Here is a 17,422-nt window from a genome sequence, read left to right as displayed (position 1 = left end):
TGACAAACCCCTAGCTTACTCTTGGCTCCAGAGACATGAAGCTGTACATAAGAGGGCTCTGAATATCTCTTCAAATGTCTACTTTCTTCATTCACCATTGCACACAGATAGCAGTAGGAAAAAAAGAAACTTGAGTTACCAGATGTTAGAATGTCTGAAACCTGGTTTTAACTCAAAGGGACTGCCTCCATGAAACCTGTAGAACAGAAGGAGCTTTCACCAATTCTCACAAAGGAAGTCTTCTTAATCCTTAAGATGCTACCTAGACTGTTTGTTGCCTAGCTCTCCTTACTTCCTTCTCCAGTGAGCATCTTTAGGTTCAAGGATAGAATGAAACAGCCCTGACACCTGGCAGCAATATTTTGGCAACTTAACAGAGAAATCTGTTACATGCTGCTGAAGCTAACTACATCTTAACTTCCTGCGTGCACTGAAATAGCCTCAGTCTTCAATAAGCCCAAAAGAAGCTACAGGTGGTCAAGTAGCTAGGCTTCTCAGGACCAGAGGTAAGGAATTTATCTTTTAATGATAAGTGACATGTCAATTCCCTAGTTCTTTGGGCTCCATCGATCTTCTAATCTCTCATTTCAGATTTTTTTGAATGCTAAGAAGGAAGGATTATGTAGGATTAAAGTCTGTGTTAGAATCTAGATATGGGCACTTTCTTCCTAATAGTATCTCAGTACCTGTCTTCAGAGTCTGTAGACAACATAGCTTCTGATAATAAATATTAGAAGGTTATGAATGCCCTAAAATGACCTCATGAATTGACACTTATTCCATGTTCTCAAAACGTTACCTCTTAAGGTACTAACGTCCCCTAGTGAAAATGATGAAAGCTAATGAGATGTCAATATATATTGACACACACACACGTGTTGTGTGTGTACATGTGTGTGTGTGTTTGTGTAGGTGTGTAGATTTGTATATAGATATATATGCCATGATGTGGCTACATGAGTTATAGAATAATGCTTCATTTTTACATCTTTCACTTTACATTTGGAGTTGGCTTCACCTGACATGATATACAGCAGTTGGCAACTGTCAATCTCAGACACCTGCTCCTTGTTACCTTCTCTATGAGTTTGGGAAACATGCATCAACAGCAGCTTTCCAGAAGAAAACTTGATTTTTTTTCCCATCTGTGCACCCCTTCTATCTACTGGATGTGGTTCATACTTGCAGGGGAGGAAGTAAGCATCAAGGCTAAAGGCAATATTGGGCTGGAATTATTAGGCCTAAATACAACAACAACTAGCTGTTCCATAGTTACTTTCACTATCTCTCTAAGCCAAAGCAGACTCTTGTTTCTGTGAAAGGATCCATGTGTTGCAAATCTGTATCATTCCATGCACTCATTGAATACTAATATAGTAAAACAAACAAATATGTTTGTATTGATCATAAAGGTATAAGTCTAAAAGCAATAATTTTTCTCATTACTATAGTCTAGTTCCTGACACTTAATAGTCCTCTCAAGACTTGTGAAAAAGGTGGGGCTGAGCAACAGAGATACCTAAGGTAAGCAAGTTTGTCTTCTTTTAATGGGCTCACTATAAACATGTTGGATTATGAAATGTAGAAGATATGAGCAGTTTGATGCATACTTGAAATCCCAGCACCCATAAGCTCCCGACAAGAGCACTATCAAATGAGGTGACTTTTGGATACATAGAAATATCCCATCTTAGAATATACAAACAAAGCCAAGAAATGTGCAAAAATTTGTGGAAGTAATTTATTGAAATCCCATCTCTGAACCACCTTGGGAATACATATTTAAATGCACCTATAAAAAACTAGACTATGTAAGCCATTAGCCAAATGTAATACTAAAGGACATGCATGACAGAATATTTCTTTAAACTTAACACAAAGGATAATTTAACTTTTCTAGGAAATACATTTCTACCAGTTTAATGTCCTGATCAGTATTTCATAAAGGAATATCATGGTGTTTAGGTATTACTTTATACCTCTTCTATGCATAGACAAAATTTTATCAAGATACAATTAAAAAACAAGAAATTTGCAAACCAAGAAGCTTAGCTATTTAATAGGAATAAAATGTTATCTTATGATACTCGTATTGCATACCCTCAGAGGCCTTCAGTTTTACAAAATTAGGTCCATAGTAGCAAAACTCAACTGAGTCAACTGTTTCTAGGCAACTAAAGAGACCACACCAAATGGAGCCCTGGAACTCCACACTGGGAAGTGGCTTCATCTTGGTGGGAATCCTGGATGGCAGTGGCTCTCCTGAACTGCTCTGTGCTACAATTGCTGCCCTGTACATGCTGGCACTGATCAGCAATGGAATGCTGATCCTAGTCATCACAATGGATATCTACCTCCATGTTCCTATGTACCTCCTGCTTGGGCAGCTATCTCTCATGGACCTTCTTCTCACCTCAGTTATCAGTCCCAAAGCTGTCATGGACTTCCTGCTCAAAGACAACACCATCACCTTTGGTGGGTGTGCCCTTCAGATGTTCTTGGAACTAGCATTGGGTAGTGCAGAGGACCTCCTTCTAGCCTTCATGGCCTATGATAGGTATGTGGCCATTTGTCATCCATTGAACTACATGATCTTCATGAGGCCAAGCATCTGCTGGCTTATGGTGGCCATCTCCTGGATTCCAGCCTCTCTGAGTGCCCTTGGATATACCATCTACACTATGCAGTATCCCTTCTGCAAATCCCGGCAGATTAGACACCTGTTCTGTGAGATCCCTCCATTGCTGAAGCTGGCCTGTGCAGATACTTCCAGATATGAACTCATGGTTTATTTGATGGGTGTGACCTTACTCATTCCTCCTCTTGCTGCCATTCTGGCCTCCTACTCACTAATTCTGTTCACTGTGCTCAAAATGCCGTCAAATGAGGGCAGAAAGAAAGCCCTTATTACCTGCTCTTCCCACCTGACTGTGGTTGGGATGTACTATGGGCCTCTCACAGTCATGTACATCCTGCCAAGTTCCTACCACAGTTCCAAACAAGAAAATATCCTCTCTTTTTTGTACACAATTGTAACCCCAGCTCTCAATCCTCTAATCTACAGTCTAAGAAATAAAGAAGTCAGTGGGGCTTTGAAGAGAGTCCTAGGAAAATGGTTGTTTTCAACATACCCTAACCTCTAGGTATCATTAACAGCTGTCTTTTATAACACATCCTTTCAAAGTCAGAAACTTCCTATTTGAAATATCACAAAATCAAGAGAATAAAAATGTATATTTTGATAGTGAACTATGGAACCAAAACTACCTTTGTAAACGCTGTTTGAGTGTTGTCTTCATTAGGTATTTCATAAAAGATTCACTCAGGTCTAAAATTACTCTTCTTTATTGTTAAAATCCATTTCTATTTTCCAATTAAGTTACATTGTCATGAGGATCTAAGATATTACCACCCAATATAACCCATAGTCTTTAAATCACATTAGGTGAACAACCAGAGGAAATGGTTTCTAATGAGAAACTAACATATAAATGTGAGAAGATTCATGAGAATTACACAATTGTTTTTATTTTAAAATATCTTATTTTAATTAAATTATTTACACTTAAATATAACTTTGATGTTTACTATAGTATTGCATGTATTTAAAACAAACAAACTTGCTGAAATGTTTTTTCTACAGTTATAGCTTTGCCTAGTGTTCAGCTGCCATAGGTTTGCATCATGTTTATCCATCTCTCTCTCTCTAAGCATCAAGCTTTCTAGGTGGTCGGATGGATGCCAGGGCTTAGATTGTATGTGTGTTTATACTGTTTTACTATTTGTGCTGATGGTAAGTATGCCAAGCAGTTATAGATCTATCTTGTAAATAATAAAAGGTTAACAAGAAAATAAAACCATGCTTTTCCATTTTTTTTCATGAACACATTTCAGCCCTTATTAATGGTCTCTATGCCTGGTGCATGTACATGACTGGAACATCATTTGGTGTTTATATGTGTCAAAATGTCATACAGTACTCCGGGCTTATGAATATTTTTATGTTTTGTATCAATTAGAGATATGGTTTAGACAATAGGTCAAAGGATGATATAGCTGTTTTCTTGCTAATTTTAATTTGTTGTGCTAAAGAGCTGGGTATTGTTGTTTGTGGAAATTGATTTTTTTTTAACTGAACTATTTATCTCCAAATAAAATATCATCATAATTGCCTCACTCATAACACTAAAACATGTTATTTTCAAGATAATGTCGTAGAAACTGACAGTAGTTTTAACCAGATGGTGAAGGGAGGTGGTAGTATAGAGAGCAGGCTGACTATTGATCAGTAGGTGCTGACTCAAGGTTGGAGAGTGAAAGGAGGTTCTGGAGTGCCACCACACAGCAGGCTGACTATTGAAAAATATGTTAAGCGCATTTCAAAAGGCAGAAGATGGAGTTTTGAAAGTGTTTGCCATAAATGATAAATACTTGAGGGGAAAACACAGTAATATTTAAATATTATGCAACAATTATGTGTCTGAAAATATAACATGGCACATCACTAATAGATGAAACTTTTATACTTTGAAATGTTTTATGAATTCTTTGAAAATTTCGTATATCTCAATAATAGTCAGCTTTGTGTCCCAACCCTGTGTCCTCTTTTTTTAAACCCATGGTACCCAATATGTGCTGCCGATATACTTTTGGGTTGATAGCAAAACACTGGAGTATCAACTTATGAGGGGTCATTCACTTGAAAAAAACTGACTCTCCATTTCTCAAAAGCTTCAAATTGCCAATAGTTTCCCAGGTAGGAGTTGAAATTTATGCCCCCTTGCCTCTTCCATGCTGGTATTTTGTCTGGCTTGAGTTGCACAGATCTTGTGCATGCTGGCATGACTGTTGTGAGTTCATATTTACAACTTCCCTGTTGTGTCCAGGAAAGACTATTTCCTTGTAGTCATCCACCACCTCTGGCTCTTACAGTCCCACCTTTTACAATGATCCCTGAGTCTTGGGAGAAAAGGGTATAATCCAGATGTCCCGCTTAAAGCTGAGCATTCTGTAGTACTTTACTCTCTGCGCCTTAGCTAGTTATGTGTCTCTATGTTAATTAGTATGTAATGCAAGAAGAACTTCACTGACAAAGACTCAAAGATGCAATAATTTATAAGTATGGTGATAACTCATTAGGAGTCAGTTTAATACCATGGCCCTATGTCCATTTAGCAGAATAACAGCAGTGCCGGGAACTAAATGTAAAAGTATGTGAAAAGCCTAAACAATAAAAAAATTCCTTTTTTTATAACTTTGAACATGATATGTGGGCTTTTTAAACCAAATAATATAAGCTATTAATTATAACAAGCTAAGCTACATTCTCAGTAACAAAAGACCTATTTAATAGAAGTATTGTAATAACTAATTAAGATAGCAAACATAAACATGAGACAATGAGGCCTCTGGAATAAATTATTACATCATAAATTTTAACTGATGCATGATTAAATTGCTCTGAAAGTTATGTTTATAACAAATTATATAATGTGAACATCTTACATAGCTATTTATCACTATTAAATATTTTATGTCTTATATGTATCTTTGCCTGTGTTTGTGATAATTACTGAAGTTTAAATCTCTTGCTAGTTGCTTGATTATTCTCTTAGGTGAATTCTTATAAACAGAGGTATATAAATCAAGGATAACATCAACTAAAATACTCTTGATATTTTTAAGAGACAAGTTGTTTTCCTAAACACAATAAACATAATGAATTAAATTCGATGTGAAAAGGTTTTGTTTATTTGTGAGTTACAATACATAGTATATTATTGTAATTTGCATAATTTATATTTTTCTTATTTTTTATAAATTCAAGATTTATAACACAGACAGTGGTATTGTTGTACTTGTGGTAATAACTCTTTATGAATTTGTCGCTTGGCTTTTTTTATCTCTAATAGAAATTAAGAAATATTTCTTTTATTTTTGAAATCAGAATTTAATTAGTTTACCCTTTCTCTTTCCTTTCTCTAAACTGTCCCATGTGACCCTCCTTGATTTTTTTTAAACTCATGATCTCTTTTTATGTTAACTATGGCTACATAACACACACACATGCACACATACACACACACACTCACACACGTATATGTATATACATATACATACATACATATGTGTACAAATGTTTCTAAATACACACAACCCACTCAGTAGCTCAGCCATGTGATTACTGGTTATAATTTCCTTTTCAGATTCTGTGGATTTGAAAAACACTATATGTAAACTTGTATATTTATCCTTATTTCTCCCTTATTTCCTTTCCTTTCCTTTTACTTATTCTTTTTTATTTTGTTAGCTTTTAAGCATTAAAAGTTTTATCTTCAAGTTTTCAGAATTTTCACTTATTGTTTAATTTCCGTTTGTTTAGTTTTAGAGTATTTATTCTTTTTAATATTTGAGATTGTTATTTGATCACAGCATTTCTTTCTTCCCCTTCCTTTCCTTCAAACCCTCTCATATACCCCTCCTCACTCTCCTTCAAATTCATGCCTTATTCACTAATTGTTATTGAGTACATACATCTATATGTATATACATATATATTGCTAGTATATAAATTTATATTGCTAAATAGAACCCATTCAGTTAATATGTTACTCCCTGAAAGCATACATATAGGATCGGCTTTAAAAAAAAAAAAAAACTTTAATGCATACATAAGCAAGAGACCTTTAGGATTTAAAAACAGAAAAGCATTCCCAGACAAAACTTTCCAACCAATGCCTTACATTGCTCAGATGGGATGGTGAAGAACCTGAGACAAGATAGGACATGGAGCTAGGAGAAAACTAAATACTACTGTTCTGTTAAAAGAACATTGCAATAAAATAACGTCTAATGACATTCTACTATACTCATAGATCAGTGTCTTGCTAAGCCATAGTCTGGGAGATTTTTTTCTGCAGCAGATGGGATCAAATTGACTGACAACTAGACAAAGTGTAGAGTGTGTGAGACTTTGAAACATGAAATAGGATGTCACCATCAAATTCTTCCCCCTCAGTGTTCAGGGAACTGTGTAGAAGAGGAGACAAAAAGATTATAAAAGCCAATAATGTTGGGAGACACCAGGGAAACAAGGCTTTCAGACACAACAAGACTGACACACATAGGGGCACACAGACTATGTCAACATGCACTGGGCCTGCAGAGGTGTAAGCAAGATAGGGCTCCAGCACTGAGATGGGCAATAGACATAAGCTCCATCCCTACCCAGAACCTATCTCCAATTGATAACCTATTGCAGGGCAAAAAAAAAAAAAAAAAAAAAAAAAAAAAAAAAAAAAAAAAAAAAAAAAAAAAAAAAAAAAAAAAAAAATAGTTTTCTCCAATAGAGTCTTACAAGGGTGATTTACTCAGAGTTTGTATTCCTGCACAAAACATCATGACCAAGAAGCAAGTTGGGAAGGACAAGGTTTATTCAGCTTATGCTTCCATGTTGCTGTTCATCACCAAAGGAAGTCAGGACTGGAACTCAAACAGGGCAGGAACTTGGAGGCAGGAGCAGATGGAGAGGCCATGCTGCTTACTAGATTGCTTCCCCTGGCTTGCTCAACGTTCTTTTTTATAGAACCCAAAACTACCAGCCCAGGGATGACACCATCTACAGTGGGCCCTCCCAGCCTTGATCACTAATTGAGAAAATGCCTTACAGATAGATCTCATGGCAGCATTTCCTCAAAGTAGGCTCCTTTCTCTGTGATAACTCCAGCTTGTGTCAAGTTGACAGACAAAACCAGACAGTACAAACAGTATACAAACCATACATAATGGAAGGTTCCATGATCAGTAGTTGATGGCCAAAACAAAACAGACTCAATTGTATTTTTACAGGTTTATTTGTCTCATAATTCTTTATTACTATTATTATTATTATTATTATTATTATTATTATTATTATCCCTCTTTTCTTTCTCCATTATTTAAGTTTTGCTATTTAATTCCCCCATGTCTCCCAAGATGCTTAGCCTTATTTCTTATTATTTTTTATATTTTTAATTAAAAATTAATTATATATTAAAGAGACGTGAACTCTTTAAGAAGAGGTACAGGGGGAAAAAAATTAAAATGAAATGTAGCCCAGTCACACCACTAGAAAGTTTGCCTGGCTAAAAAGATGAACAGTTCAGATTCTGTATCCTCCATTACTAGAAATCCTCACTAGAGTGATCACCCTCATAGATTCCAAAGAGGTTCCACTATAGGCTTCCACATCAACACACACACACACACACACACACACACACACACACACACACTAATTCTAGTTATCTTTCCTCACACTCTTTTCCTCTGTTCTTTCCCCTGACAACCTGATCCCTCCTGTTCACTTCCCCCACCAACCCCCGGTGCACATGCAAAATCTATCTTATCTCCCATCCCCAAAGAGATCCACGCATTCCTCCTTACCTAACCTCAGTGGCTCTGCCAGAGCCTGACAAATACAGAGGCAAATGCTCTTAGCCAACCACTGGACTGAGCATGGGGGTCCCCAATGGAGGAGTTGGAGCAGTGACTGAAGAAGCTAAGGGGCTTTGCAGCCCCATGGAGGGAGCAACAGTGTCATCTGGCCAGATCGCCTGAAGCTCCCAGGGACTGGACCACCAACCAAAGAGTACAGGTGGAGGCACCCATAGCTCTGGCCGAATATGTAGCACAGGATGGCCTTGTTGGCCATCAGTGGGAAAAGAGGAGTATTTTTGCATCAATATTCATAAGTGAAATTGGCCAGAAGTTCTCTTTCATTGCTGGATTTTTGTGTGGTTTGGGTATCAGAGTAACTGTAGCTTCATAGAAGGAATCGAGTAGTGTTCCTTCTGTTTCTATTTTGTGGAATCGTATGAGGAGTATTGATATTAGCTCTTTTTTGAAGGTCTAAAAGAACTCTGCACTAAAACCATCTGTCCCTGGGCTTTTTTGGTTGGGAGGATTTTTGTTTTTTTTTGTTGTTGTTGTTTTTTTATCTTTATGTTCCTTTATTGGAGCAAGATTCCTGACGTATACAGTGATGTATTTACTAAACAGAGTCCTGTGCAGATATTACACACTATCCATCTAGACAGATTTTGGTTACACTTTGCCTATTGATGGAGTAGTTCCATATATAAAGTTTTATACATAAGAAAGCTTTGAATTTGACCAGGTTGTCCATTAATCACCTCTGAAAAAGTGGCATTGAACTTTAGCTCTATTTTACAGCATTAAAAGGCTTATGTATCAGGTCGCTTCCTGAACCATTATCCTCTGCACAATGGTGTTGAGCAGACAGTTCTTCATCCACCCAGTTCAGAGTCACATCTGAGAGCTTCCATTACATACCTGTGACAGCTACTACCAATCACCTCACCGACTGCTTACCCTGACAGCCCACCTCCTTGGCCAGTTCACACTGCCAATGAAGACACACCAGCAGCTGTCCTTTGTAAATGGCATAGAGCAACAGGTCAGTGACCATGGGAGCAGGTGCTGCCATGAGGTCCAAGTAACTAAAGACCCATTTAAAAGAAAGAAAGAAAGAGAGAGAGAGAGAGAGAGAGAGAGAGAGAGAGAGAGAGAGAGAGAGAGAGAGAAAGAAAGAAAACAACAACAAAAATGCCAAATTGAGATTTAAAAAAAACATCAAGGGTACAAGTCCACAGCAGCCAGCTGTGCCCACTCAGTTATGGAGATGTTAAGACGTGATTCAAATCCCTTTAACTCAATCTGCACAGCCCTGAGGTCATCCTACAAAGTGCATATCAAAAAATACGAAGTTAGGGAGACAAAGTTTGACATGATGTCGTTATACAGGTCAAACTTGGAAGGTCTGTTGAGCATCTGTGCTGACAGAAAAGCATCAGGTCCTTTGTGTGCACATTGGTTTTACTGTAACAAAGCAACATGTACACTTCAACATTTAAAGTGAGCACCATTTCCTGCCAGTGAAAACCAGAGAAAAAAATTAAAAATAAAGTTACAACAGAAAATGTCAACTCCAAATAAAACCCTACAGGTTCTGCTGATTCTCCCATTGTGTGGCAGGGCTCAAGTCATCATCAGGAGAGAATTTTATTTTAAAAGTGTCACCTTAAACTGCAAGGATGTCTGTTAAACATCAGAATTAAACATGCCAAAGGAGAAGCCGTGTTGTCAGATGCCCACCTACCCCCCCGACACCTCAAACCCACCCTTGTTCACTGTCTATATTCCCCCCTCTTTTTTCTTTTTCTTTTCTTTTTATTAAACAAGAGAAAGTAGACAGGTATGTGTTGGTAAATGCTAACTGTCTGCATTCACATAGAGACACAGTGTAATCTCTGAGCCCAATATAGAGAAAAGAAAAAAGCTAGAATTCTATACACTACTACCCAGGGGCCTAGCACCCTCCATCCCCCAGCAGAGCCAAGGGAACTGGGGGACTTTTCTTTTTTCCCACAGAGCATGGTGGTGGTGTTGGATCCACAAGTTTTTGAGACAAGAAAGGATAAAAATGAATTTAAAACAAAAACGTGGAGATTCTTTTCCTGTTGTATTTTGCTCAAGATATTTTCCCCAAAATTAGTTGAGAACCATGATGTTGAGACCTCAAAAAACAGGGTGACTGAGCACAGAAGGACAGGGCGGAAAGGACTGCAACTTGCTCCCAGGGACTGGAGAAAATTAAAAAATAAAAAGAAAATAAAAAAGAAGGTTGGAATTCATCAATCTTCTGTGCTAGTCATCCTCGCCTTCATCCTCCTCTCCTTCATCCCCTTCATCCTCATCGTCATCTTCACCTTCATCCTCATCTCCTTCATCAATATCTTCCAACCCTTCCTCCTCTTCATCATCATCATCATCTTCTGCCTCTCCTTCTTTATCATCCATATCAGGAACCAAATAGTACTGCAAGGGATTTGGCCAAATATCATCTTTGATGACCTCTCCTAACTCGTCAGCACCTGCGTCAGCATGGTCAGTAAACCAGGAAAAGAAGCTCTCTGGCTCTTCGTGCTGTCTCTTCCTGCTGGTCTTATTCTGCGTTTGACTTGAGCGTTTTGTCAAATCCTTTCCAGATTTCCATTTGATTTCGGTGGACTTTGAAGACGGGTCACCACTCTCATTCAGATGAAATTCTTTGGAGAGAACTTTATTTTCAAAGTAAGGATTTTCATCAAAATAAAAATCCATTCTGTAACCTGATTTAATATCTTCAAATTCTGTCACTTCAACTCTGGTCAAATAATGCAGAGCCTCCTCATCTTCCTCCCCAAGCAGCGCAGACACTTGTGGATGGTTGACAAATGTTGTTACCCAAAAATTTGGGATTTTGGCGATCAATTCTGACCTCTTCTGAAAAAACGGTTGGCAGAGTTTGTTATATTTTTGTTCTACTTTCAAAATTTCTTCACTGGCTTGTTCATTAAGTCTGTCTATTTCATTTTGTACTTCATCAATATGTTGTACTTCATCAATATGTTCAATTGCTTCTTACTGTTCTTTTTCTGAGGTCTCATTCATGTTTGGAGTTGAGCTCCTTTTTACTGGCTTTTGCCATCAGTGCAGACATGGTGCCCTCTGCGGTCAGGGCGGGGAGCGGGGAGGGGGAACTAAGGGATGGCCAAGGGGGCGGCCAGCGGCTTCCCCTCACGCCACACGTGTGGCACTTGCTTGCTCCAGCCGCCTCCTCCCGGGGCTCACTTGCTTGCCCTCCCCCTGACTGCCTGGCACTGCCCGCGGGGTCTGACGCTGAGGCAGGCCCTGGAGCATTGTGGCGAGCCCCCGGCCGGTGTTCTCACTGAAGGCGAGGAGTCAGCAGTGGCTCGGCTGGGCTCCTCAACTAGCGCCCCCCGTTGGGAGGTTTTTAATGACTATTTCTATTTCCTTATGGTTATTGAACACTTTAGATGGTTTACATGATCTTGATGTAACTTTGATACATGGTATCTGTCTAGAAAGTCATCCATTAAATCTAGACTTTACAGTTTTGTTGAGGATAGGCTTTTGTAGTATGTTCTAATGATTTTTTTTTTTAAAGATTTCTTCAGTTTCTGTTGTTATGTCTCCCTTTTCTTTTTTTTTCTTTTCTTTGTTTTTAATTTTTTAAAATTTTTATTGGATATTATATTTACATTTCAGATATAACCCCCTTTCCCCATTTTCTGCCCATCCAGGAGCCCCCTATGTCATCCCCCATCCTCCTGCTTCTATGAGGATAAGCCCCAACCAACCCTCAAACTCCCACCTCCCTACCCACAATTTCCCACACACTGGGGCTTCCAGACTTCACTGGACCAAGGACTTCCTCACCCACCTATGCCTGACAATGTCATCCTCCCCTACTTGTACAGCTGGGGACATGGGTCCCTCCCTATGTGCTCCCAGGCTGATAGTTTAGACCCTGGGAGCTCTGGTTGGTTGGTATTATTGCTCTCCTCATGGAGCCACAAACCCTTTCAGCTCCTTCAGTCTTCTCTCTCACTCCTCCATTGTGAACCCCATGATGAGCTCAATGGTTAGCTGTGAATATCCTCCTCTGTATATTTCAGGCTCTGGCAGATCTCTAAGAAGACAGCTATGTCAGGCTCCTGTCAGCATGCACTTCCTGGCATCCACATCAGCATCTACCTTTGGTGACTGCACGAGGGATGGATATCCAGGTGGAGCAGTCTCTGGACGGCCCCTCCTTCAGTTTCTGTCCCACACTTGTCTCCATATTTGTTCCCATGAGTATTTGTTACCCCTTCTAAGAAGTGCCAAAGCACTCACACTTGGTCTTCCTTCTTCATGAGCTTCATGTGGTGTGGTTGTATCTTGAATATTGTGAGCTTTTAGGCTAATATCCAATTAGCAGTGAGTACATACCATGTGTGTTCTTTTGTGATTGGGTTACCTCACTCAGGATATTGTTTTCTAGTTCCATCCATTTACCTACGAATTTCTCAAATTCATTGTTTTTAATAGCTGAGTAATATTCTGTAAGCCGCCGACCTGACTGCTGACTAAACAGAGCCGCAGATCTGTCAGCTGATTGAAATGGCGCCGCAGATCTGACGGCTGAGTAAAGCAGCACCTCCGACTCAAAGCGGCTGACAACGCTGCCGCTTTGACTCGCATTCTCGACAAAGCAGCAACCAACAGATTGGGAAATGATCTTTACCAATCCTACATCTGATAGAGGTCTAATATCTAAGGTATACCAAAAACTGAAGAAATTAGACTCTAGACAATCTAATAACCCCATTAAAAATGGGGTACAGAGCTGAACAAAGAATTTTCAACTGAGGAAACTCAAATGGTTGAGAAGCACCTAGAGAAATGTTCAGCATCCATAGTCATCAAGGAAATGCAAATGAAAACAACACTAGATTCTACCTCACACCAGTCAGAATGGCTAAGATTGAATTCACAGGTGACAGCATATGTTGGCAAGGATGTAAAGAGGAATATTCCTCCATTGTTGGTGGGATTGTAAGCTGGAACAACCACTATGGAAAGCAGTCTGGGTGTACCTCAGAAAACTGAACATAGTGTTACCTGAGGACCCAGCTATACCACCCCTGGGCATATACCCAAAAGATGTTTCAACATACAACAGGGATACTTGCTCCACTATGTTCATAGCAGCCTTATTTATAATAGCCAGAAGCTGAAAAGAACCCAGATGTCCTTCAACAGAGAAATGGATATAGAAAATGTGGTACATTTACACAATGGAGTACTACTCGGCTATTGAAAACAATGAGTTCATGAAATTCTTAGGCAAATGGATGGAACTATAAAATATCATTCTTAGTGAGGTAACCCAATCACAAAAGAACACACATTGTAAGCACTCGCTGATAAGTGGATATTAGCTCAAAAGCTTACAATACCTAAGATAAAATGCATAGACCACATGAAACTCAAGAAGAAGGAAGACCAAAGTGTGGGTGCTTCGGTCCTTCTTAGAAGGAGTATCAAAATATTCAACCAGAGCTGCCAGGGTCTAAACCTCCAGCCTGAGAACACAAAGGAAGGGACTCATGGCTCTACCCCTATAGGTAGTTGGGGATGGCCTTGTCAGGCATCAGTGGAAGTGGATGGCCTTGGTCTCCAGAAGTTTGGATTCCCTAGTGTTGAGGAATTTGAGAGCAAGGAGGCAAGAATGGGATGATGGTGGGACCACACCCTCATTGAAATAGAATTAGAGTGTATGGGATAAGGGGTTTGGGGGAGAATGGGTGAGGAGATAACATTGAAAGGTAAATAAGTAAAATATCCAATAAAAAAACAAATAATGGGTCTGGCAATTGTAGTCGGGCAGTTGAGACTTTTTGTCAACAATTTATTATGGGGATTTTGTATAATCCTCAAGGACAAGGTATTGTGGAAGAGGCCCATGGAACTTTAAAAAAAATGGTGAGACATACTGTTGCTGAGACAAAGAATGATGCTGACCTATGAGCATGCTAAGTGCCCTGAGAAGGGGTACTGGGGAGCTGTATTGGTCATATGCTTCTGATCCACCTTTGTTTGACTATATCCCAGATGGGACAAGCTGCCTTGCCTCAAGTTTTTAGACCTTGTGGATAGAGAACTGAAAAGAGAAATTATGTCTCTTGTATTCTTCTTAAAGGTGCCTAGCTATTAGGACTCAATCATGTACTGGTCTAGAAATTAATCCAATATGGGAAACAACAGTCTACTTTTGGAAGAATGGAGCTGGACTTTGTCAGAGATATATTTGGAAGCTAGCTGTAGCTCGATATGATGTTAGGATAGCAAGAGATAATGTTGGGACAGGATTTAGATTTAAAACAAGGGTTAGTGCATGTTTTAAGGCTCTTTTAATTGTCAAGCTAAAATTGGTTTTGTCTCTTCTACAGTATTTATTATAAGTTGCATTGACTGTATAATTTGTTTTAGTGTGTTGAAACCTGGCATGTCTGTTACAGGGGTCCATCAACCAGTTTTCTTCTCACTTCCCTGTGTATTAGAAAACCTTGATTCTCTGAAAAAAGCTTGAAAGTGCTGGAAGAAGTGAGTTAGGCTTTAAGCAGAAGCAAGAGAGTAGCAGTCTTGATTACTGCTGATATTAAATTCCATCAATTGCCAGCATCACTGCCTATGCAATAGCATTGGCACAAGGAGTTAAAACAACTATCCTTCTTAACCATCTAGGAAAAAAATTGTTACTGATGTATTGAGTATACAAAAGGATTTATATAGGTATCTGGAACAACGAATGATGAATGGCTCTGTAATCCATTCAAATTATCTGAAGGAGGTTCAGGGTTCAAGAGTTAGGAGCCATCCCAAGTGTCATGACAAATATCATTGGAGTAGTGTTACTTTGGAAATTCACAGATTGTCATTATAATTAGAAAAAAGTTTAAAGACACCTTGTCAGGCCATGGGACTGGGACACTATCCTGGTCCTTGGGTTGTGAGTGTTCAGCCACGCCCCCAGAACTCAGGCTCCTGACATGCAGGTTTAATCTCCATTGAACCTGCACCTTCATAGAGGGCGTGATCTAAAGGCAGGGGGTGTAGCTAATTAAGTTATTCCCTCCCCTCTTCCCCCTTCCTTTAAAAGCCAAGCTCCCCTGGCTTTCTTGGGGAGCGAGCACCATCTACACCCACTCACCAAGCCATGAACAATAAAAGTTTTGGAAAACCAGACTCCACATATCACCTGGGCCTTCCTGCACCTGCCACCAGATTCCCAGCCTTTGGAACCCTGGAACCTTCCCGACGCAGCTGCCGGCCTGCCCGAAGCGTGCTGCCGGGCTCCCCACTCAAGTTTTTTTTCCCACAACACCTGTAGGATATTGGCATAATCCTAACATCTTTTTGGGTGTGTTAACTTTGCATAGTGAGATTAAGAATTTTAAAAATGCTGCTCTGTTGACCTTTGATGCTGCAGATAATGCCAATAAAATTATCCATGGCCTGAGCTCAGTATTTCCATTTTGGTCAAACCTCAGGAATGGCATATATAGCTTGATCAGGTGAGCCCTTCTTGTCCTGGGAATACTTTTATTCCTGCCCACCGTGTTAAAGCTTATCTTTAACAACATCACCATGTTGGCAGCCAAAGTACATGGCTTAAACCCGAAAATAGACAGAGGTATTAAATTAACAGGCTGACAAGCCAAGGACAGGTAAGATTCTGGACAAAGCCTTACCTAAGACAGAGTCCATTGCCTTTGATAATGCATATTCCATGACAAGTAAGGAAGGCATTCTTGTCAGAATGACCTAAGACAGGCTCAGTCTTGTTAACGAAATAAAAAAGGGAAACAGGTGGAGAGCCTTTGGGGCTGCTTGGCAAGAAGCTGACAAGGGCCAAGGACAAGGAAGTAGGCTTCAAGCAGGAATCTGACATTAGACTAGAACAAAGAAGTAATTCCAGGAAGGAATCTAAATCATAGGCTACAACAAAGAAGTAATTTCAGACAGGAATCTAAATGTTAGACTAGAACAAGGAAGTAGGCTTCAGACATGAAAATGACCTTGGGCTAGGATAGGGAAGTAGGCTCAGATACTTTGGTCATCCTGATAAGCCTTTAGAAACAGTGTTCATGGGAGTGTTCACGTAACCTGGTTTAATGCCTTGCTTTTCTTTGGCTATTGTGCTTATTGTATTGCTTGTTCCTCAACTATTTGCATCTCTTGTATTACTAGACCCTCAACCTAGAACTGACCTTAATACAGGCATGTAATCAAAATGGTATAAAAGCATAAAGGAAGAGGGGGTATAGGATGGGGGTTCTAGGGAGGGAAAATTGGAAAAGGGGATGACATCTGTATTGTAAATAAATAAAATTTCAAATAATAAATAAATTATATGTATATATGTATAAATATATATATATATATATTATATATAATATATAATATAATGTATATATATTTATACATATATATAAAATATATATATATTTATACATATATACATATTATATATATAATGTGTTCCCAGTATGTTGAAGATATCTGAGGCATGAGATATCTGCCAAGGGGAGCCACATACAAAGAATGGGAAAAGAATGAGTGAAAACTTACATTGTAGACAGCAAATCTGGAGGACTGGACACATCAAAGTTTTTTGAGACTAAATATAACTACACTTTATACACTGGACATAGTAGTACAGTACTTGATATTTTCCCTGCTGGTTTTCTGCTTGCTTTGCTTTATTCTTGTCTCAATATACCCTCATCTTCCCCATTTTGAAATAGGAACATATACTCTGCTATTGTTGAAAATATGATATACTTTTTAAAAACTTTTATTCATATTTTATGATTGTTCATGATGTCACAGTTAGGTGTTTCCCTCAAGTCTCAGAATTGACTTTGGACTGGAGTTTTGATCAGTAATGAGACTATTAAATAGTATGGAGAATTTGTAGATGCTGGACTAAAAGCATTTTGCATTTTTATTTGGCCATGAGCCTATGGGG

At 38.9% G+C, this 17,422-nt stretch overlaps 2 protein-coding genes across 2 annotated transcripts; one reads left to right on the top strand and one right to left on the bottom strand.

Annotated features, from left to right (window-relative positions):
* Nucleotides 1-4,176, top strand: LOC117698751 (olfactory receptor 2AG1-like). The gene is made up of 3 exons (XM_076940009.1): nt 1-506; nt 1,452-1,524; nt 2,171-4,176. The coding sequence occupies exon 3, from the start codon at nt 2,193-2,195 to the stop codon at nt 3,141-3,143; it is 951 nt and encodes a 316-aa protein (XP_076796124.1). The 5' UTR covers nt 1-506; nt 1,452-1,524; nt 2,171-2,192; the 3' UTR covers nt 3,144-4,176.
* A 6,224-nt stretch (nt 4,177-10,400) lies between these two features.
* Nucleotides 10,401-11,542, bottom strand: LOC117698881 (protein SET-like). Its single transcript, XM_034490451.2, is given in 2 exon segments — nt 10,401-11,488; nt 11,490-11,542. Coding segments are annotated over 2 exon segments (834 nt in total). The 3' UTR covers nt 10,401-10,707.
* Nucleotides 11,543-17,422: the final 5,880 nt, after the last annotated feature.

This window comes from Arvicanthis niloticus, chromosome 1, assembly GCF_011762505.2.
Source record: "Arvicanthis niloticus isolate mArvNil1 chromosome 1, mArvNil1.pat.X, whole genome shotgun sequence".
Lineage (NCBI taxonomy): Eukaryota > Metazoa > Chordata > Mammalia > Rodentia > Muridae > Arvicanthis > Arvicanthis niloticus.
The sequence above is the reverse complement of the archived record's forward strand: the minus strand, read 5'-3'. Positions and strand labels throughout refer to the sequence as shown.